This window comes from Vanacampus margaritifer, chromosome 9 (genome assembly GCF_051991255.1).
Source record: "Vanacampus margaritifer isolate UIUO_Vmar chromosome 9, RoL_Vmar_1.0, whole genome shotgun sequence".
Lineage (NCBI taxonomy): Eukaryota > Metazoa > Chordata > Actinopteri > Syngnathiformes > Syngnathidae > Vanacampus > Vanacampus margaritifer.
This window is the reverse complement of record NC_135440.1, coordinates 4,717,048-4,739,045: the sequence shown is the minus strand read 5'-3', so window position 1 is coordinate 4,739,045 and position 21,998 is coordinate 4,717,048. Positions and strand designations below refer to the sequence as shown.

At 38.2% G+C, this 21,998-nt stretch overlaps 1 protein-coding gene across 1 annotated transcript in view; it reads right to left on the bottom strand.

Annotated features, from left to right (window-relative positions):
* Positions 1-366: 366 nt before the first annotated feature.
* Positions 367-21,998, bottom strand: part of LOC144058412 (trafficking kinesin-binding protein 1-like) — a 44,389-nt gene continuing 22,757 nt past the window's right edge. The window contains 16 exon segments of the mRNA XM_077576855.1: positions 367-3,260; positions 3,263-3,324; positions 3,326-4,141; positions 6,299-6,392; positions 7,976-8,404; positions 10,036-10,355; positions 12,374-12,613; positions 12,702-12,778; positions 12,934-13,071; positions 14,490-14,564; positions 14,636-14,766; positions 14,879-14,957; positions 15,260-15,368; positions 16,253-16,353; positions 16,579-16,695; positions 17,126-17,202. Coding sequence (XP_077432981.1) covers positions 3,202-3,260; positions 3,263-3,324; positions 3,326-4,141; positions 6,299-6,392; positions 7,976-8,404; positions 10,036-10,355; positions 12,374-12,613; positions 12,702-12,778; positions 12,934-13,071; positions 14,490-14,564; positions 14,636-14,766; positions 14,879-14,957; positions 15,260-15,368; positions 16,253-16,353; positions 16,579-16,695; positions 17,126-17,202 — 2,924 coding nt within the window. The 3' untranslated portion in view covers positions 367-3,201.

Below are 21,998 nucleotides of genomic sequence, written 5' to 3'. Positions count from 1 at the left end.
TCCTGCCCCCAAACAAAATGTCGCTCTGTGATTGGTCCAAACCAGTGGCTCGGATCGGTGGAAATCAACGGGTTCGGTACAAGGTGTATTCTCGGGAGTTTGTGAACTCACAAATGCCGCAACAATTCATCTTGCAGAGCAAGGTTAGATGAATAAAACATTTTGAGCATAATTTTTTTTGACATTATTCCGCCAGGACTACACGTGTTACTACAAGTGTAAACTAAACGATTATCCAGCAATACACTGTACCTACCCCATAAAATAGGCCAGTTCTATAATATTTACAATTGTGTGATCTTCATGTATAGGCAGCACAATGAAAGCAGGCTCCATTCCTTTCCCCCCAAAAAGTAGACAACATCATTTGTATTTCAGTCTTTATTTTTTCAATCCAGAGTTCTGTAAAATAGAACACCCTGTCCCTGAAAATAGTTTGCTCTCCTCACTTGAAACAAATATATATGTTAAGAACTCCTTCATACTTATCCATATGTTTTTTAAGTTAACATGAATAGATGAATACATTCAGAAAAGCACACAGACATATGCACCTTTTTAACATTGTTCAGTATAATGTCACAACTTCAAAAATGGGAACGTGACAGAATTAGCCATAATAGCATATTGCAGACTTCAACATAAAAACACTGCCAATGTGAAATTTTGAAAACAGACAAGCAAACATACATTTTAGAATTAGTCAATGCAATATTGAGCTCTGAGCATTTACTGTATGTACCCAATTGTCAGTAGCAGTACTTGAAATTAGAGTTGAAAGTGTGCCTCTGTGCAACACAACATTTTTCACCTTTCTAAGGGGACACAACATGTTGCCCAAACCATTTGGACATGAGTAGATTTGATACTTTTCTACCTGCATCCTCATTTTCTGTCATAGCATTGTAATGTTTTGCAAGGAAACGTGGGATGCCAATGCCATGGACGAGTTGTTCTTTGCCCATTTCAGGCATACTGCACGATTCCCATGAATACATTCTTAAACACAGAGGCACAGCTAGAAAATAAACACTCCACATATTCATAGCACAACCAAAAACATAATGGCTACAGGTGTGTCACACCAAATCTTGTTCCTCAGGTCTTCCTTTTTCCACCAAATTGTTAATCATGTTTTAGATGAACAAGCAGAGATTGCGATTGGGGAAAATTCAGCCTTTATAGAGCAACTTCCATGAATCTGGGAAATTGTTTTCCAAGCTTTTAATTATTCTGAAAGCTTTTTAAAACGTAGGGGTGGGGGGAGAGTTAAATAATTTTTAGGCACATACTGTATGAACATTCAATCATAGCAAAGGACCCACTGTATGAACATTCAATCATAGCAAAGGACCCACATTAAAAGCGCCAACCTGGATGTTTTCAATACAAGTCACAATTACAATTGGAGTGTTTCTCTGCAATGGCATTTTTATTTCTGTGTATTTATATTTGGGCAGCAGTCAATTATATGCCATAATGGCTTGAATATAAAAATGACATGATTTGAATTTTCGCAGAGATAGATGCAAATGTACACATAAATAAGGGATAGATGCTTCATAAACTAACACATCTCAACGCCTTAGTGTCACATTTACAGTGAATGAAGAATGAAGCTGTGGAACAAAATCAAACTATTAACATTTAGGCACATCTTTTGATTCGCAAGTGTTGCAGCTGAATACCAGTACTTTGCTTTGATATTCGATCTGCTGGAGGGTTAGCAGACTTGAACAAGACAAGAAACAATTCCTAACTTGACACTTTTATTTAACCTGTGTTCCAAGTCATTCATATTCAGGCCAGTGTGGGCGTTTGAATCTTTCCTTTTATAACTAGTGCAATTGTTCAAGTTGAGCAGGTAAATGGGAGAAATGAAACATTTAAATAAAGCTTTCATTGTGTTTCATCAGATTATAGGTCTTCAAACATTCATTTCTATTTTAACTGATTCACTCCCAGCCATTTTCACTGAAACAACCCTTACTGGATTTTGACTTTTTTTGCAAGGCCCACAGAACATTGTGTTCTATTGCTATGAAAACATGGAACCTACCAAAATAATGATTAGAGTCTCGTCTTTCATCAGGAAAAAAAGTATATTTGTATCCATTTCCAGTTTGCAGCAATTAGCATTAGAATATAGCTAAGTTTCATCATTATTCACAAACCTGTTGAAAACACTGGGGAAAAGAGCTTGCAACATGCCTAGATTGATCTCTTATACACTGCTGCCACCCGCTGGCCATTTTTTGTAATAACTACCATTGCTTTAATACATAAAAAAAAACGTGTACAGACGCTCCCCACCTTACGAACGAGTTACGTTCCGGACGATCGCTCGTAAGGTGAATTTGTTCGTAAGTTGCTTCAGTGCTATATTTTGTATTATAATTTATGTTTAAAGCCTATATAAGTATATTGAAGGTTTATATAAGTATGTTTAAGGCTTGTACAAGTAACCTGCATTGGTTTGTACTGAAAAAAAATTAATAAAATGGAGAGAATACGTACAGTACTGTACTGCACTACGTATGTTAGAGAGAGAGAGCGAGACACACACACACAGTATGTACATGTACGTATTAAGATAAATAAAATGAAGTTTAACTTACTTTTGGAAGATGTACTCGATGCTTAAGGAGATGATGGAGGAGGAGGAAGAGGAGGATTTTATATCATGAGAGATTCTTCGTCGTCGCTGGAATCGGCTTCAAAAGTTATTTCCTGCTTCATGGGGACCGGCGTTTCTTCCTCCTCCTCCTCGCCACGTTGCTCAGCCTCCAATGAGCTCTCACAGCGCCAATCGTCGGTATTAGCGGCGGAAAGAAACACTACGCGCAATACAAAATCTAACTTACAGCATTTCTTTCCGAACATTTTTTGACATACTGTACGCGCAGAAATATTCGTATGTACCGTTGTTCGTAACTCGAATGTTCGTAAGTAGGGGAGCGTCTGTAAATATATTTTTGGGACCATGGCAATATTTAAAATAGAACATTTTTATACGTTTTGGGAGCAAATGAGTTAATAGTATAGTGTATAGCACCGCACACGGGAAGGAAACATCCTTATTATCGACAACAAAAGACACAAGTAACGGCCCACACTAGTTCAGCCACCAAAATTTCATTTACTTGATATTGACTCTTACGATTATTGTTAGTTGGACAGTGGAAGCTTTCAGACTCTGTCTTAAACATTGCTAAATGAGTCTTGCAGCGTTTTACTGCAGGTGGCTTGTCTCGGTTTTGTGTGACAGTGTCCAGTGCCTTTGTAAAGACAGTGTGATTCATTTGTGTTTGACTTACATCGTGTGTGCCCTGCTGGCTGAGTTTGTGGGCCTTGCATTGACTGTGGCATGAGGATGTCAGTAGTATGGGGACCACATGGATCTTTCATAGCCATACTGGCTCCTACCATGGCAGGATAGCTTCTATTCCTCCTCAGTCCTGTATTCAGAACCAGCGCAGTGCTCCCAAGCCCGGTAGAGCAGAACGGAGCTAACAGACTACTTGCAGGTGCGATGGAAGCTGTGTGAGGTGGCAAGGTGCGGAAGCTTTTAAGTTTTTCTACCAGTCTCAGGTTCAACATCTCTGTTTGACCTTCGTCATCAGTCTGGCCGCCTTGCTCTCTATCGGCCTCACCTAGAACTTCCCTCAGAATGATGCGTGCCGGCTTAGAGGCCAGGAAAGTGTCAAAATATGGCGGGTCGTCATCAGAGGGGCTGAATTGAAAATTGGGGCAGGCGACAGATTTGGCACAAGAACGGGGGGAATTTGGCGGAGTCGAAGGCTGGAGGAGGAAGAGGCTGTCGGGGCGTTTTGTTATCACTCTGTCGTCATTCCCATCCGCAGTGGCGCTGGACATTGGCTGCTCTCTTCTCATAGACCCTCGGCTGCTCGGGTCGTACGCCGAAGCGGAGATCCCGTGCTCCAGAATGAGGCGTCCGAGCCCTAGCGAGGTGCTGGTGGTCTTGGTGGAGTCTCGGAGGTTGGTGGAGGATTCAGCAAGGGAGAGGGACAAGGAGCTTCTCCTTCGTGGAGTGCAGCAAGGGGTGTAGGAGGGTGTATGAGGAGCAGAGAAGACTCCCGGAGTAGATGATGTACTGCTCTGACAAGAGGATAGAGCTGAACTGTAAATGGACGGATGAAGAATGATGGTGGAAGGGGGACAGATGGTTGGGTGTAGTAGTTGCAGGGACAGAAACAGTCATTAGATCCATGTTTGAGGTTAAAATCCAGGAATTATAACAAAAATAATGTGGAGTTAGTAATCACACGCAAACACTCAGAGGTGGCAAATCCAGGTACAGAAAGTAAAACCCCTGCCACACTTTGGCTGTAGCCCCAGGTGCTAGCTAGATAGCTCCCTAGCTAGCTCCCATGGTGCTTGTTTACCTGCTAGGGAGCTAGCTAGCTACATCCATGTTTGGGGTTGTAATCAAGGAAATATAACTCAATGTGGAGTTAGTAATCACACACAAACACTTCAGACCAGAGGTGGCAGGTGCTTGCTAGCTAGCTAATTCCCTAGCTAGCTCCCATGGTGCTTGCTTATCTGCTAAGGAACTAGTATCAGGGGCCAAAGTCTAACTGTGGCAGGGTTTTTAATTTTCTGGACCTGGATTTGCCACCTCTGCTTCAGACTAACACGGCAGGTGTCAGCACATGACAATTTCTGAGACAATCTCAACAGCTTTCAGGAAAATTCCCCCAATTTATTTTATAGTCCTTAATTTCTAACCATCTGATTGTTGCCCTTTATCAGATATTTCTAAATAGAACACTGTAAATTCCGAGTACAAAGTAGCTTATACTTTCCTGTTTATCTGCATTGTGCATTACTGACAAAAAAAGTAAACAGTACAACAGATGAAGTAGTACAAAAAACTAACAAACATTCAAATGTGTCAAGGGCAAAATTTACATTTACAACAGGTGAAGGACCAGATAAATTTGTGGGGGCAAACATTAAATGTCAAATTCTCAATGGCATCAGCGCAAATCATAATAGAGTGGGGAACAATTTTATTTTTTGTTGTTGTTGGGTTAGAGTTTTATGATGCTTAAAACAAAAATTGGCATGTTGATTTAAAAATTGCAGTCATTTTTTTTTTCTAGCACATCAAGTTTTTTTCTCCACCATTTACCTTCCAGATAATACAGCTAACCAATGGAATTTTGTTTAAGACTAGTCAGAGCCAATTACGATTGGACTCATCTACACCTATGTGGAAACTTGTTTGTGCAGTCACAATTGAAACAGTGGTGAAAGTTGTGTGCCGGTCCCAATAGGTCAGTACTATCAATACCTACAAATTACAGAAAGCTAGCATCATATGAATAATAAGGATCACAATGAGGATTTTTTCTTAACCTTGTAACTATGGAAATACAGTTCTAAGTTGTATTTAATTTTATGCTTGCTTTTTTTTTTTTTTTGCTTTCAAACATTCTAACTATTCTTAGTGTTTTATTTACATAAAATAAACATTTACTTCAAAGTAATAAAAAAATTTTTTTTAAAGAAAACGGGGATCTTCTAGCTCAAAAACTTGACGTGAAAACTGACTCAAAAATGATTTAAAGCAACTTAACAAAAACTGTGTTTTCCCAATGTAATTGTTATCTGTCCCTTTACCAGGAAGTAGCATGCCAACTAAAAGACGAATGGACAAAATAATAATAATAATAATAATAAGCCGCTTCAAAATATCTAAGAGTGGCCAGAGGATTTAGCGCAATGCTGTAGAATGAGTGCAAATCACTGCGATCTATCACTTGAACAATGTGAGGTATTATTTATGCACCATGAATGAAAAACCTTTCTGGTTCAAAATGTAACACAATTGGATGTGATCAGTGACTGGGTGCAAGACATCGAATTGTAAAATGTTTGTTAGTTAACCAACTGACAGCTCTTGAGGCAAATTCAGATGTAAGACTAACATTTAAAGTTTGAAGCTGATTGAGATCCCAAGACATTTTGAGTTGTTGTCAGCCTTCCATCTAGATTTGCCTCAAAGCGTCCAATCCCACAGCAACACACTCCCATGCCTTCCCTCACCCACATGCAACCCAGTGGGTGCACTCATTGGGTCTGCTCTACGCCGGCCATGACAACCATATGATACAACTCCACTTCCTCTTCCTCAACACATGATCTGCCAAGGCCAATAAAATCACAGGGACCAGGTAAGCTAGATGGCACGGCTTTGGCAATTTGAGAGAGATGTGCCATTCGTAGATTAATTACAACACACTTTCAAGTAATTGAGCTTTTGTTTTACCTTGAGGTCACCTGATCAAAGGGGTGTAGAATCCTGCAGGTGGTGAACGTGTAGGTGGAGCTCGTGTGGGACATACACTTCCCTGGGAAGTTAACTACATGGAAAAGAGGAAAGGAGAGGTTGGGGTTGAATACATGGGCAAGTTGTTAGCATCCAAATTCCTCTACAGAAATAATGCAATCACCAACAAACTTGCAGAAAAGGTCCAACATTTACAGCAGAAACCCAAATCTAAAGCTGCAGCATTTGTGTAACCAAGGAATTGTGTTAAGTCCATGTTCAAGTCACGTTTCTTGTTCTAAATGAAAATGAGCTAAATTTAAAGACTGTGCTTGTGCTGGGAGGTAACCCACAGAGCAAAGTCATAAGGTCAACTCCAATATTAACCAGTGAAGAGTGTCATGCCTTCATGTGACTTGGACAGCTGCTCTATAATAACACCTGATATATGAGCTCACATGACCCTTAGCAGAGTCTGTGTGCTGCATGGGGCTGTTAAACTATGCAGTTCAAAAGCCACTTTGACATTAGTAGACACAAAGGACAAAGGACTTGGAGTCTCAGATTAGAGATTTGTTTTCAAGTACTGAAACGTACATTTACTGGTCACTTCATTCTGCATGCCTACACAAACTAATGAGATCAAGAACTAACGCAGTATGCTTTTTAAAGATAATTATTAAAAAATGTAGCAATTTAAAGGGAGACTCAACCCAACAATTTTCTTTACAATAGTATGTTCCCCACTAGTTTAAACATGGTATTCTGATTGCTATTGTGTTTATTGAATATGAACAAAGCAGCAAAAACCACTTGTTTTTATCCATCTCAGGGGGCGGCCATTTTGCACTTGCTGTCGAGCGGCCAATCATGGCTAAGCTTGCGAACATCGCATGACCAAACTCAGAAAACAGGTGAGCCCTGATTGCTCGTTACCTGAGCAACTGTGATGTCATTTTCAGTCAAGTTGCTAAATGGCCGCTCCCCCTCCACTACTTATTCCACAAACACAATATTAATCAGAACGCTGTGTTTAGTGAGGCTGCATAGAATATATTATTGCAAAGAGAATGTTTGAATTGATTAAGAATATGGGAATTATTGTGTTTGCAGTGTGCAGCGATATTGAATTTCGTCTGTCTATCTTAATTAAAATACTTTAAATTGTGATGAAGTGCACCGCTACTACAATAACCAAAATAACCAAAATATACACTATATGTCAATCATGGGAATTATCTTTTAAAAAGGTACATTTGCTATACAGTTCTTGTAAAGGGCTTTACTAGATTGTAACCATATACACAATACTGTAATCAGTGAACATAAAAGCTTCTGCTTGAAATAAAAATAAAGCATTGCAGTGGGAAGGAAAATTTGAGAAGAATTAGTTTTTCAAAGGGAATAAATATAGAATTAAAAAAAATTAAATACTCTGTTTTGATGGTGTTGGACGACAGCACAAACTGGGACTGCAGGTGGAACGGACGGATGTGCTGATGTGTGCAGATGAGTTACCATGCAAGACGGGGTGTCACACCGGGATGTTGTGGTGTCCGCTGTTCCCCGAATGCTCCCCTCCCACCCTTTAGACTACACCCCTACCTCCTGACAACCCCATGCTCCAGGGTGGGGATGGGGTGAGATGATGTGACACCAGCTAAGAGGCAACCTCACCAGGCATGTGTTCCAATGTGCCCAGTTCCTTGAAGTCCACATGCCCATTCATCTCAGAGGAAGATGGCGTTGAGGAAGACGGGGTTGGGCTTGGAATAGCATCTTTTGCTTTTCTCTCTATTGTGCCTTCCCTTTCACAATGCAGTGTTTTTGAGTGGCTACTGGCATTTGTGTTGGCATTTTTGCTGCAGCAGATGGAAAGTGAAGAAGTGGAGTACAAAGGGTCGAAAAGGCCGTCTCTGGACAAGCCTGCGCATGAGTCACTTGAGACATCGTCCTCCTCTGGCTGGTCCAGTTGCCAGCCATCCGCCTCGCCCTTCTCATGTGATAAAGTGCGGAAGCCCTTTGTGACCACACCGGGCCGAACATCCAGCAGAGCGCCCATGTGAGGTTGAGCCAACTGCTGCCATGCATAGAGTGTAGCAGAACCTGGGGGTTCCAAAAGACAAGAAAAAGTTTGATTTGCACAATTCTTTGCAAACATTCTACTATTCAGCAAGGATTTCCCCCACCCAATCTCACTTTTTTGTGCTCAGCATAACAATTTTGAAAACGTACACCCATTTTTTAAAATCAAATCATCAAATCTAACAAAACGTTTTTCCAGTAATGACAATTAAACAATCAGCCACTGCTATTTGTTTGCATCAATACAGGCTACAGTATATACTTCAAATTTCATTGTATATACCAAGTAGGAGTGGACATTTAATACACATATATATGAAGACATACACAATACGGCTGCATTAAATGTCATGCTATATTTACATGTGTGAAAGTACTTTTAAATACATATCCAGACAAACATACAACACATGAAGGACTAACTCCATGCCAGCAGACTGGTATGTTTTTAGCGTATGCATACATTTGTAAATGTGGCACACATATATTTTTTAATAGATGTTAGTATACAAAATCATGTCGCAAAAAAAGAAAGAGAGGAAAGTAAGATAAGTAAATTAGGACAATTTTATTCAAGTCGTACACCAAGAAAATAGATAGTCAGAACAAAAAAAGAGTGCAAAGACAAAACTTACACAAAGGAAAGAATTAAACAAGGGTGAAGTAAATTGGACAAAAAGTACAAAGAAGGTCACTAATGTATGCAACATATTTTCAAACCCTTGTGGAATGGTGCAGTTAAAGCCAAAGCATACAACACTTTGGAGTGTTAATCTCACTAAATGCAGTGCATATAATATCAATAAAGCTTGTACTGACAAGAAAGTGTGCGCTAAAAATTTTTTTTGCATTTGTATTTCTATGTCAGTGCAGCTGATACAATTGCTCGTTTTGCTTGTATAATGCATGTTGTGAATCAATGACACAATAGATGGCGCCACATTACCAGAAAATTCGTTCTGAGCTTAAAAGTAAATGTTTCAAATGGGCGAACACCTTTATTGTCCATCCATTTTATATAAAATTGTGTTAATATAGTATAGTTAAAGGCATCTTAGCCTATCAGACGATTTGTATTTAGTTTGATATTTAAAAACTAAAGACGTAGCCTCGACATATTCAGTACAAAAATAAGTTTTGTCTGAGGTTGGTGTTTTAGAATCAATTAATTATGTGAAGTTTGGTGTCTTGAAAATATTCTTAAAGTCCGCTAAATGGCAAAACTGTGTGATAGCATATTCATATTTCAAATCAACAGTGTGGTTGTGTGTGCCTAAAGTAAAAGGAATGCTGCAGATTCAAACTGCCTTCCTGTGCTTCTAACACATCGAGCAGACCTGTGACTGCAGCCAGAAGAGGTTGAGGGTGAGACTGTAGGCCCGGCTGGAGGCTGAGCGCCATTACATCCGAGCCCTGTAGCAAATTTGGGCTACTTAGAAAAATTTGGGGACCACGATGGGTATGTAAAATCAAATACTGACCGTCTAGCTGATTCTGATGTTGGCTTTGATTTTGTGACTGAGTCTGATTGTTACTTGATTTAATGGGATCTTGTGGGGATTTATGAGCATTCTCATTCTGTAAGGGAATTGGATTGTTTATGTCATCGTGCGGGGGATTAAAAAGATTGTGACTCTGAGAAGAATAATCACCTTCTAGTGGCTTTACAATCTGCAGCTTCTCCGGGAGGTAGGATCTGGCGGTGAACGAGTATCCCGACCACGTGCTCCCCAATGACGTGAGTGAGAACAAACTCTCTGTTGGTGTCCCTGGGCCTCCGCTACATTCGCTGCCTCCTTTTTCCTCCTCCTTGGCCAGGTAAGCCAACTTTCTCTCCCTCTCTTCTTCAAAGAAACGTTTTTCCGAGAGGTAGTTGTCGCGGCGTAGAGACAGACGCCGCAGGGCTGCCTCCAGGTCCCGACTGCCAGGGGTGCCTGGGGTCCCAGGGGGCCGCTTATTTGAGTCCTCTGACCTGGACCCACAGGCAACGTTGTTACAATCAATCAAGCTTGTCATCATAATGACATAGAAAGGTACATAATTTATCACAAACTTGCAGTACATAATCAAATCTATATTTTTCAGAGGATTTGCTTCTTTTTTTTTTTTTTACTAGTTTCTGTCATAATTCACTATACTGAATTTAAATATTTCTTTAGTTTTACGATTAGGGATAGGCCAATTATCGGTGCCGATATTAAGCATTTTGACGAATATCGGCATCTGCCTTTTTTTTTTTATATAAGTCAGAAGGCCGGTAAAGCTGCTATATTATCACTGAGCGGCGAATACTTGCGAACTTAGTGAATTTTGGGTTCTCGTCAGGGTTCGCAAAATGTTGCAAATATGATAGCAGTTTTTACTTGTCGCAAAGTTTTCCTTGTTGCAAAGAAATTCAGAACTTTTGAACAGACAATTTTTCACTGTCTGCGTTCAAAACCCTGACGAAAAAGTTCACAATTGTTTGTAGCTCAGTGATCTTAAGAGATAAATTTAAAACTGTATTTATTGAAAATATCACTTTTTAAGAGATGCTGCTGAAACTGGGAACTTCCTCTACTCAAAATGTAAACAAAAATAAGTGCAAGTTTAACATTTCGGCTATGGTTTTGTTAACATTTTAAACCATAACTGTCTATTCTCTATATGGTTAAATTAAAAGGAAAAAAAATCTTTTGCTCAACAGCATTTTGACAAAGTTACGTTTTTTTACTTTTGACGCTAATATTTTCTGTTTTACTGCAATTAAATATTGACTCCAAATATCGGTTATCTACGACGGCCATTTTTTTTTTTTAGAGGGTGGGGGCAATATTCCAAGAAAAAAAAACTAAAAAATTTGCCAATTTATAAAGTCGCAAATTTTTACTTTATAAAGTGGCAGATTTGTGAGAAAATAAACTCAGAAACTTACGAGAAATACACGTAGCGTAGCTATATTCTAATGTGAGGATTCGTTGGTGGTTAATGGGACACTGTTTATAAAATTAAAAGGCAGGATGGAAACAGATTCATTCTCAAAAATTTAAACTTTACTTGTCATACATGGCAGCTAGAGCGACAACACTTCCTGATCCCCTATCAGCTGACTAAACACTAACCAATCTGAAGCTAGCAAACTTTAGGTAAATGCAAGTGAATGATGGAGAGCAGCAAATTCTACACATCAACTTAGCTACTTGAAAAAAAAAAAGTATGAATGCGTGAATAATAATTCTGGAAAAATAAATGTACAAGTAAATATTTATTTTAACAAATTAACTCAAATGCTTGATCCTCAGGGTGTGGACCTTCGCAAAGCGAGGTGTCTTTGTCGCTGGCAGTACTCAACACTTCAAAGAGTGAATGCTGTACATGATATGGTTAAAGCCATTATCATCTCCTCCGACCGAAAAGTATTGGCACAAACATCCGAGTAGTACGCTGCATGTATTTCTCGTAAATTTCGATTTTTTTTCTTGCAAATCTGCTATTTTATAAAGTAATATTTATACGTAGCCCTAATACGCCGTCGTAGTTATTGGCCTCTTTGACTACTAATAATTGATATTGGCCCAGGAAAAGACATATTGGTCTATCACTACTCACAATATGGTAGTTTGGATGTAACATCAACAGACATATTACCTATAATTTTATAGATGGTAAATGTAATTTAAAGGGTTAGGCAACCCAACATTTTTCTTTACAACAATATGTTGTATGTGACCCTATAGGGTCTATAAACACATCATTCTGATTGATAATGCAATTGTGGAATATGAGTAAAGAGCAAAAGCCTCCCATTTTAATCCATCTCAGGGGGTGGCCATTTTGCCACAAAACGGATGGATTTCGCTGCTCAACTCCAATTCCATAAATGCAATTTTAATCAGAATGCAATGTTTAGACCAGTAGAGCTGCATACAACATATAATTTTAAAGAAACATTTTGGGTTGACTTTCCCTTTATGAGTAACTGACATTTTTTTTGAAATAGACAATTAGTACCCATAATCTGGGCTCTCCAGGATGCAGCTACTTCTGTTGTCCAGCATGATTCCACTTCCTGTTTCACTGCCATACATGGAGTTGGAGCGAGGTGTGCCCACCTTGCTGGAGCGACCTGAAGTGATGCATGATGACTGATTGGAACCCGGGATATTGAGGGGGGAGGGGGCAAGCGACGAACGCTGCTGACGCATGAGGTTGAGGTTTTTCACAGTCTGGAACACACGTTTTGGCTGCAGTCTAATGTGAAAATCACACGTGAGAAAAGAAATGAATGAAATATGAAACTACAGCTCGCATTTGAGGCAAACCAGGTTTCTAATTGCACCTTAGCTCCTCAACATCTGGGTCATCCATCTGAAGTTCTTTTCTCATGGTGCCCTCTATTTCTGCTGCCAGAGAGTCCTAGAAAAAAAAAAAGGTTTGTTAATGCGCTAATACAACTGGCATGTAAAGCTTATATTGTGTTATGAATTCAAATCTCACATTAACATAATACCTGAAATTAATAATTAAGATAGACCAACTTAGATACATTTTCTTCACATTATCCTGCTCACCATTGGGAACAAGCCCAGAGAATGGAAACGCCTCTGTGTGTTTGATGGAACAGCTTTATTTCTCAGGTTTTTCAGCTCTTCTTGAGCCTCATGTAGCATCTCCATGCACTCCGCATACTTGTCTTGCAACTCACGCAACTAGAAGATAGCCAAAGAAAAGTCAAAGTGAAAAGTAAAACTATGAAAGTCAAAACCATATCAACACAAGACACAAGGTGTGTTTACTATCAGTACTATATTCTAAGGGCAAGCAAGGGGCAACTTCACTGCAAAATGGATCAGTGTACAATTAGTTCGGTAAGCCTTCACAATCTTATAACATTTGTAACAAAACTTTAAGCAGATGATGATGCATCTAACATGTTTATTTTTGAGATTGAATATATATAGTGGTGTGAAACTAGCAATGTGACAACATTTTCCAGTGTGGTTGCAATTGGCACTTCAACCTGTATACTATGCACTAAGAATTTTGAAAATCAGACAATGATTTTTATGTTCGAAGAACTGGACTTGTGGGAAACATTTTTGTGTGATGTCGCCTATGGAAAATCTGTAAACACAAAAACACCTTCAAAGTAGAAATGTTTGTGATCAAGATTTTTTGGCTTCCTTTTTTTTTTTTACTTCAACCCTTAGCAAGGATTGTTGTATAGCTCTGGGAGTGCCATCTCTGTAATGTAGTGTTGAGTCCAAAAAGTAAATTTTTTTCCACTGTTTGACCATCTAAAGCAATGAATTTGACAATCCTCTGTGTTATTACCTTGGACTTGTCACCATTTCGAGGTGGGTTTTCTCTTCTTTAAAAATGTAACCGCAAGTTTGAACAACGGTGCCTCAGAGGGACTTCACTTGGCAAGCCAACCACCGATTACTACATTCGTTAAAATTGTGTCCTTTGGGTATATGTAGCAGAAAGATGGCGGCAAAACATGTCAGCCTTGCGTAAGGTGAGGCGCGACCCATGTGATATAATTAGCAATGACTTGAACCTCTATATATTTACATATATATTTATACTTTATATATATTTTTAAAAAGTATGTTTATATGATAGAAGTTGTTTTTGTGTGCAGATTATTGAACTTAATAGTGGGTTGTTAAAATGAATGAACATAGAAAAAAAAAATTCCACACACTGTCCCCTCATTTCTACAAAAAAATGGCAACCACTCTTCACAATGCCAGTTAAACTAATTACTCAATGCATAATATACATTTATGGAAATTGTATTTGCAATTGCAAATTGCATCGCATTTACAAAATGCAAAATAATAAATTCCCCCCATTTGGGTACCTTTATTATCTAGTGCCTATCTTCTGCCTAGTATCACATTAGATAGCCTAGTTGTGCCTAATGTTGTACCCCGGTAAATAGATTTTTAGCTTTACATTTATTACAGTAACTACAGTATATGACCCCCCCCCCCCCTTGTCCTGTCAAGTGCTAGTTTCTAGACTTCTTCAATATAGCAAGAAGATAATTGCATTATGTACCGTATTTACAAACATTATAGGTGTGCTCAAGGTTGCTACTGCAGAAAATATGACTTACCTCAGCAGTGAGTTGTCGCTGAGCATCTTTGGCAGCTCCTAGGTGCTGTGCGAGTTCTTCATTCTCCACAGCGTACTGCAAAAAAAGTATATAAAATGCACAGTATAAATAATATAAATACAAAAATACAGTGCGGGAATACACACCATCTTGGCCTTTTTCTGGAGGTCTACTATCTGGGAGAGAAGATGAGTGATCTCTTCCTGCTGTCTGGAAGCATCCTCGGACTTCCTCGCCAGCTCTTCCGCCAGAGAGGATATTTGCTGGTTGGTAACACCTGGGAACATCAAAAGCTGTTTATCAGAAAGACTTCACTGCAGTCAAACTAGCAAAGTGGTTAACACCACTTTCACAAAACTGTGAACATAATAAGGTGCTTAAATACTCACGAAGTTCTTTGACACAGTCATTGACCAACTGTTGCTCTTTTTCTTCATAGCAGAGGGTTTCTGTCTCCAAGTGGCTTGCCTAGAGCAGAAAGCAATAAGAGCACACAATCAAACTGATAAATAACATATCTAAAACCAGAGGACAGCTGTCTTAAGGAAAACATGCAGAGTATAGTATGCTATATATATTGAGTGGTCCACATACATTCATTTAAATCACACAAGTGTAATTATACATTACCTTAAAGTGTAAAAAATTATGATGGAGGTTACACAAATACTGATGTGCATAACATCAGTGTGTGTGTGTGTGTGTGTGTGTGTGTGTGTGTGTGTGGTGGTGGTCTTGTGTGTGTGGTCTTTGTGTGCGTGTGTATGAACCTCAGAGCGCAGAGATTTATTTTCTTCTTCTAGATCTTTTAGTTTCTTCTGCAAGGAGTCCAGGGGGAAACAAGTTGGTGTTGACACGTTGCTTTCAATGGGTCGCACACTATTAAACACATGCGTGCACATAATTAGTAGCAGTGGATATTATACACAAAGTTGAGTTATACACAAATACATAATGTAATTGGGTGAAACAAAATTAGATGTATCGATAATTTCACCAGACATTTTGTACATAAAATATAAATTTTAGACAGTATACTAAAATGTATTTATTATTTGGCTTTGTCTTTCCAAATGGAAAATGTCTTGACGTAAATTTGTTGGTGAATTGGTTTTAGAGGTATACATATAAACAGTATCTCATGAAATTAAGTAAAGTTCTCACATTTTTGCAGATATTTAGTTATATCTTTTCATGGGACAACACTGAAGAAATGACACTTTGACACAATGTCAAGTAGCCTGCGTACATCTTATATAATAATTTAAATGTATTGTTCCATCAAAATAACTCAGAATACAGCCATTAATAGCTAAACCCCTGGTAACAAAAGAGAGTACACCTAGAAGTGAAAGCACTTAAAATGTCACTATTTTTTGTGTACACCATTATTTTCCAGCAGTGCCTTAAGTCTCGTTGGTATGGAGTTCACCAGAGATTCATAGGTTATATGAGATACTGTAAATAAAACTGAACTGGACTGAAATGTGGCTGTATTTTGCATGGGTGTGGGATTGCACTGCATCACACTGATAGTAGTTGCCAACATTTTGCTTGGTAAAAAAGAAAAGAAAGAAAAAGGCAAAAGAGACCCTTTTCAGTTTGTTACCACTTTAAACTGTCCAATCCCAAATCAATTTTCATCACATTTGTATTTTATTCATTTTGTTTTATAACTTCATGGCAAAATATTATGCTAGGAAGAAGACATGATGAAATTGGAAGATGAGCTGAGTAAAGGCAATAAAATAAAAGAAACTCACGGTGTGGAAGTGATCGACTCCCCCTCGCTTTCCTCAGCAGCGTTGGTATAGAACTGCAACAACTCATCTTTCATGGACACGTCATGGCGCAACTGGGAAGCCTAGTTGTGTAAAAGTAGGGGGAAAAAAACACAGAAACAATCCTTGTGTTTTTTAACATCCCACCAATGCTATCAGATGCTGAAGAACATCCTTGAGTCAGAGACTATTTCAAAAATGGCCTTCGTAGTAGAGGGCAGTGTATGGAATGGACTAATGACTTCAAGAATGACAAGTATGCTGATCATGATAAAGAGGCTTGACACATTGTAAGATAACACTCCTACCTCTTCTCGTATGTGCTCAACTTGCTCCTCCAGCAGTTCATTTCTCTCACTCAGGGCCTTGTTTTTCTTTAGTAGTGACTGACCGATGCGAGCTGCTAATTCCAAGTCACGCTCTTTCTGCACAGGATCCAACATAAAGCAACAAACACTTCAAAACCCAAGTTAAAGCCACCAAAGATATAATGCTAGGGCAATACAATAATTTATCTTCAAATATTCTAAATGACAATTATAAGAACCGCTGATAAGACCATATATTGTCGACACTCCCTGATTATGTAGTTATGAAACTCATTGGCTTAATAATTAATAAAATGGATTATAAAACTATCAGACACAAACGAAAAACATCGATTAAAAGGTTCTTAAACCAACCCTTCAGAGAAAGTCAATTTTTTTGTTCATGACATTTTAAGGACATTATCTTCTTTTCTTTTTTTTTTACACATCAAGCCAAATGAGTTGTCATACTTTTCCACCTGTTGGTCACAGAGTTGCTGAAACTGATTCATTTGATGTGAATATCAAGCGATTAAAAGTCTCTCACCTCTTCCAGCAGTCGAGTGACAGCGTCAATGTCACTGTAGGTCTTTGTCATCTGTCCAACTCTATCAGCACAAAGCACTGCGCAAACAAGGAAAGGTTTACTTGCACTTTAAATGTTAACCATCCCCAACCTTCAACAATATCACTGCAAATAACAAATTAATTTAAAAAAGGCCAAGTATACTTTATATTTACAACAATAATTATGACTAACCTTTGCTCCCTCACCGTTAGTGGCATTCAGAGGAATAAATATAATAAAATAACAGTAATATGTTTTACTGTATTAATTTAATTTACTAATACTCGTTTGAAGTATTTGCAATCTTCACAACACCATTCGAGCAAATACAGCATACAGTGTGTATTTAAATTCATCTAGACAATATTTCATATGTTCATACTACTGTCTTAATGAGTGTACTGTAATACTAAAGCCTGTATCACACTGAGGGATGCACATTTGCAACGCTAGCGAATGTTGATTTCACGTCAGGGTTCGTTCAAGGTTGCAGCGTTTTCCTAAACATTCTCTAAACATTCTTAGTGGCTCTCTAAACAATGGTTTTATTGTCGCAAGGACATTTTAAACATCTGTCCTTGAGCGAACCCTGATGTGAAATCAATATTCGTTAGCGTTGCAAATGTTTGCCCATCAATGGGATAAGGGCTTAAGGTCACTAGCACAGTCACTGACTGATTAATATTAGTGTTCAATTAAGTTATCCCAAAAATAAAAGTTGAATTCTATCAGTATATGTCAGACCTGCAAACCATTAATGTACCTATCATGGTACTTAGCATGTGTAGAGTAAAATGTTGTCTCTCCAATATATTCAAGGTATGTGGTATCTTGCTGTCTGGATGTTAAATATATATTACCACATGAGACCTAGAGGTGCGCACTATTTCATTTACTTAAAAGAGATTTCCAGTACAGTACACTGTACATTGTACACTTAAGTTACAGACCCGATCCAAGATCAGCAGAAGAAAATGGATGGCTGGATGGATGGGTGAATGGTTACAGGGACATGTTAAGTTCGGGACCTTCGAAAATGCAAAACAGAGGTGGAAAATGCAAATAAAATATTTTCCTTTGCTTGTGTGTCACAGTTGGACCAGGTGCTTTTCTTTTTTTTTTTTTTTTTTTTTTTTTTTTTTTTTTTTTAAATCACCAGGATAACACTGAAGAGAATTGGCTTGATAACAAAATTAACAAATGAGGAAGGAAAAACTACCCAATAAAAGAACATACTTAGCGGCATAGGTGGTTTTACAGGTGTTATGCTAATCATTGAAGGCACCTGTGACCTCAATTGTTTAGTGACTTGTAATTTAATATGTAAGTCGATGGATGTTTTCTTGGTGTTTTACACACAACATATACAGTAATGGAGTTCTGTAAGTCAGTACTTTCTCCTTTTTCAAACAAAATGAAAAAGAGATGGGATAATGTATTTGAGTCGAACAAAAACGGTAATGAAAACTTTGTTTTGTGTTACTATATAATTAAATCCTAACGTAAACTATTTGGTTTGGCTGACTGCTTTACAAGAGCTGAGACAGTCTAGAAATATGGCCACTGGACAACAGACAGTAGCACATAGGTAAGTTCAAGGAAAACAAACACTAAGACAACAAACACAATGGTAATAAACCAAGAAAGCAGTCATGAAAGAATGCAAAATATCGTCGCCCATGCCAATTTACTGATTGGCCGTGAATGATAACATTCATTACAGTATGTCTACAAAACACAGACACTGATTATAAAACACAATACCACTTTCAGGTCATACTGAGTTATCAAAAAAGAAGAAATACCATAATATGTTGACATGCTTAGCACTGTACTGCACTTCATGAAAGATTCTTGCTAAGTTGTAGCATTGTGACAGTTGGGTTGAAATTCCAACATGTTTGAACATTTAGCAGCTAGATGTGCCACAAAGTGTGAAAAAATGCAGATCAAATATTGTTAATTTGCCATTGAAGAAAAAGGATCTTCAAATGCCAAATAACAGAGCCACAGTCAAGACTCGCAGAAAACTGCACCAACAAATATGATACATTGCACTTTATGCATAGCAGTCACAAAAGACATTGAAAATAATCTTTAAAACAAAGTACAACCAGAATCCCTTCTCTGCAACAAATATCCCAGGTCAGAAAAAGCAAAGAGCACTTCTAAACAATAGCATGAACCACGAGGAACTAATTCTAAGTACAAACATAACAACAGACTACCTTCAGAAAGAACTTGTTGCTCTCCATCCATGTCATCGACCTGCACCCGTTCGAGCTCTCCCTGACTTGCAAGTTGCTCAGAATCCATTTCCTCCTCTTGTCCTGTGCTTCCTTGTCCAGGCAGATGAACAAATTCTGTATCATGTTTCCAACAGTCCGCTCCATCGTCAGAACCATTAAACGGAAGAAGCGCCATCCTACACTCAAGTGCTAACTGCTGAACCACAATGGTTGCAGGTGCAATTCCATTGCGCATACCTGTGTTGCAGACATTCTACTTCTTTATATACAAAATGTGCAATGTCCATACCAAACTCCAGGGTTAGTATAAAGAAGCAACATTTATTTCTAATTTCTGGGAGTATGGTCAAAAGTGTCGACTCTCCATGGCACATGGTTGAAAATGTTGTTCCGTCAAGCACAAAAAAAACGTCAGCTATGTGAGCTCTTAAGCCTGTCTCATATCATTTGTGCCCGCTAATGGTGTGTTGTGTGTGTGTGTGTTTATGTCGGTGACAATCAGACAACCTGACTCCCCGCCTTCTCTGTGATTGGTCAGCCAATGGCTCATGCTCAGATGGGGTGTAAACTGGCACACAGAAAGACTATTTTTCATCCTGCCATCAAATATTAAAGATGAAAAGAATTTCATATCAATAACATCTTTATGCACATTTAGGTGTTCAAAAGAAGGGGAAAAAACTAAACAAAATTTCAGGCTGTTGACTTTCCAGCTAACTCCCCTAGAGACTAAAATGTTTCATAGGTGTATGAAATATGAGAAGTACCAGCCCTTAACCCCCCTAAAGTGAAAGTAACTTGGTACAGTCGTGTTCAGTCTCTCTGGTGACAATAGTGCCAGCAAACAATAACAGTCATGCACCTGTTTCCAGGGTGTGGCCACGCAGACTTTAGTGGTTGAGGTTATGCTCCGTACATGTCAAAGCACAAACTGTATTCAATAAATGAATGTGGGTCGCAACTTTCTGCTCGTTAGCGCCTGTTAATTACTGAAATTGCTCTATAAACTGACGCCAGCTTAGCGAGTTCCCTCTCGCTTGAGTAACTCAACTCAATAGCAGTACACTAGATGTAATGGTGCAGGCAACAAAAGAGTGCCGCACAATTTGTATAGTGATTCACCTTGACATTTGTCTTTCTAGTCACTAATACTTTTGCTTGTATTCCAAAAGCCTTTTTCTTTTCTTATGCTTATACAGATTATTTTATTATTAAAACCTACTTAAAACCACTTGTCATGGTTAGTTAGACACACAGACATAATTGTTGGTACTCCTCTGTTAATGATAAAAAAATAAACACACATTGGTCACACAAATAAATTCAATCTGACAAAAGTAATAATAATAAATAAAACATGAATGACAATTAAACAGTGAGTATAAGATATTGCTTTTGAATTGTGGTTTAAGTACTTTAAGGAAAAAAACTCAAGCCTGGACAAAAATAATGGCACCCCTAATATGCATGTTGCAAAGACAGTTTCTTATGGAGTTGTATACTTGTATACTGTATAATTTGACCAGTCAGACGCAAATTTATATCGTCATCCAATAGTTGAACATTATGTAGGGCAATTACAATTAACTAAGAATACATTGCACTTGCTTATTTTACTGCATCAAAAAATTTAATTTGTTCATTAGATAATTTAATAATGTCATTTCTTTAGATACATGTTAAATATCACAATAATATCGATATCACAATATTCAACAACAATATCAAATATTGCATGCTTTTCCAATATCGTGCAGCCTTAGTTTTGACCATAAAGACATGTTAAACTAAGGTATTTCCTCTAATTAGACTCACAGGTGTTTTCACACTTATAATCAGTGAGTCTAAAGAGTAAAGTAGTCACTGTGCTGTTTGGCAACTTGATGTGTACCCTTATCTTAATGTTTTGCTGCACAACCTTTTGAGCCTATCACTGCAATCAAACGATTACTGTAACCGTCAATGAGAATTTGACACTTGTTAACAGATATATTAGCCCATTCCTTGTAATCAAACTGCTTCAGTTGTCTCAGGTTTGAAGTTGTGCCTTCTCTAGAGGGCATGTTGTGTCTCCTCCCACAGTTGTTCAAAAGGACTTGCAACAGTGCTCGTAGAAGGCCACTTCAGAATAGTCTAATCTTTGTGTAGATCTACACCTGAACTTAGAGGTTGTGAAAAAAGTATTCTTTAATTCTAATACAATAGTTAATTTTTAAAGTTATGATCGGTTTGATCTGGTTTTTCCCCTTCCAAAGAAATGGTTCGGCTTTCGGGCCTGGTGAATAAAACACATTTCTTAACTCCAGGGCAATCTCCATTTCCTCACTCTTTGCCAGCCAAACTCTAATCTTTCAATTCTAGTTGAATGCAATCAATGCCATTCACATTTGAGTTGAGTTGATCAGGTGTCAGTTGCCAGGTTGCTATTGATAGTATGCAAATCAAAAGACTAAATAAAAGCCAACCTGCTTACATGCCTCTCCTTTTTATATCTCAGACTAGCACAAAAATTGGCAGCTTTAGTCCTGTGGCTGTATTTTGCGAAACAAATAAGCATAAAAACTGCACATCATTTTAGTGTCAAGTAACACTGCCATATAATA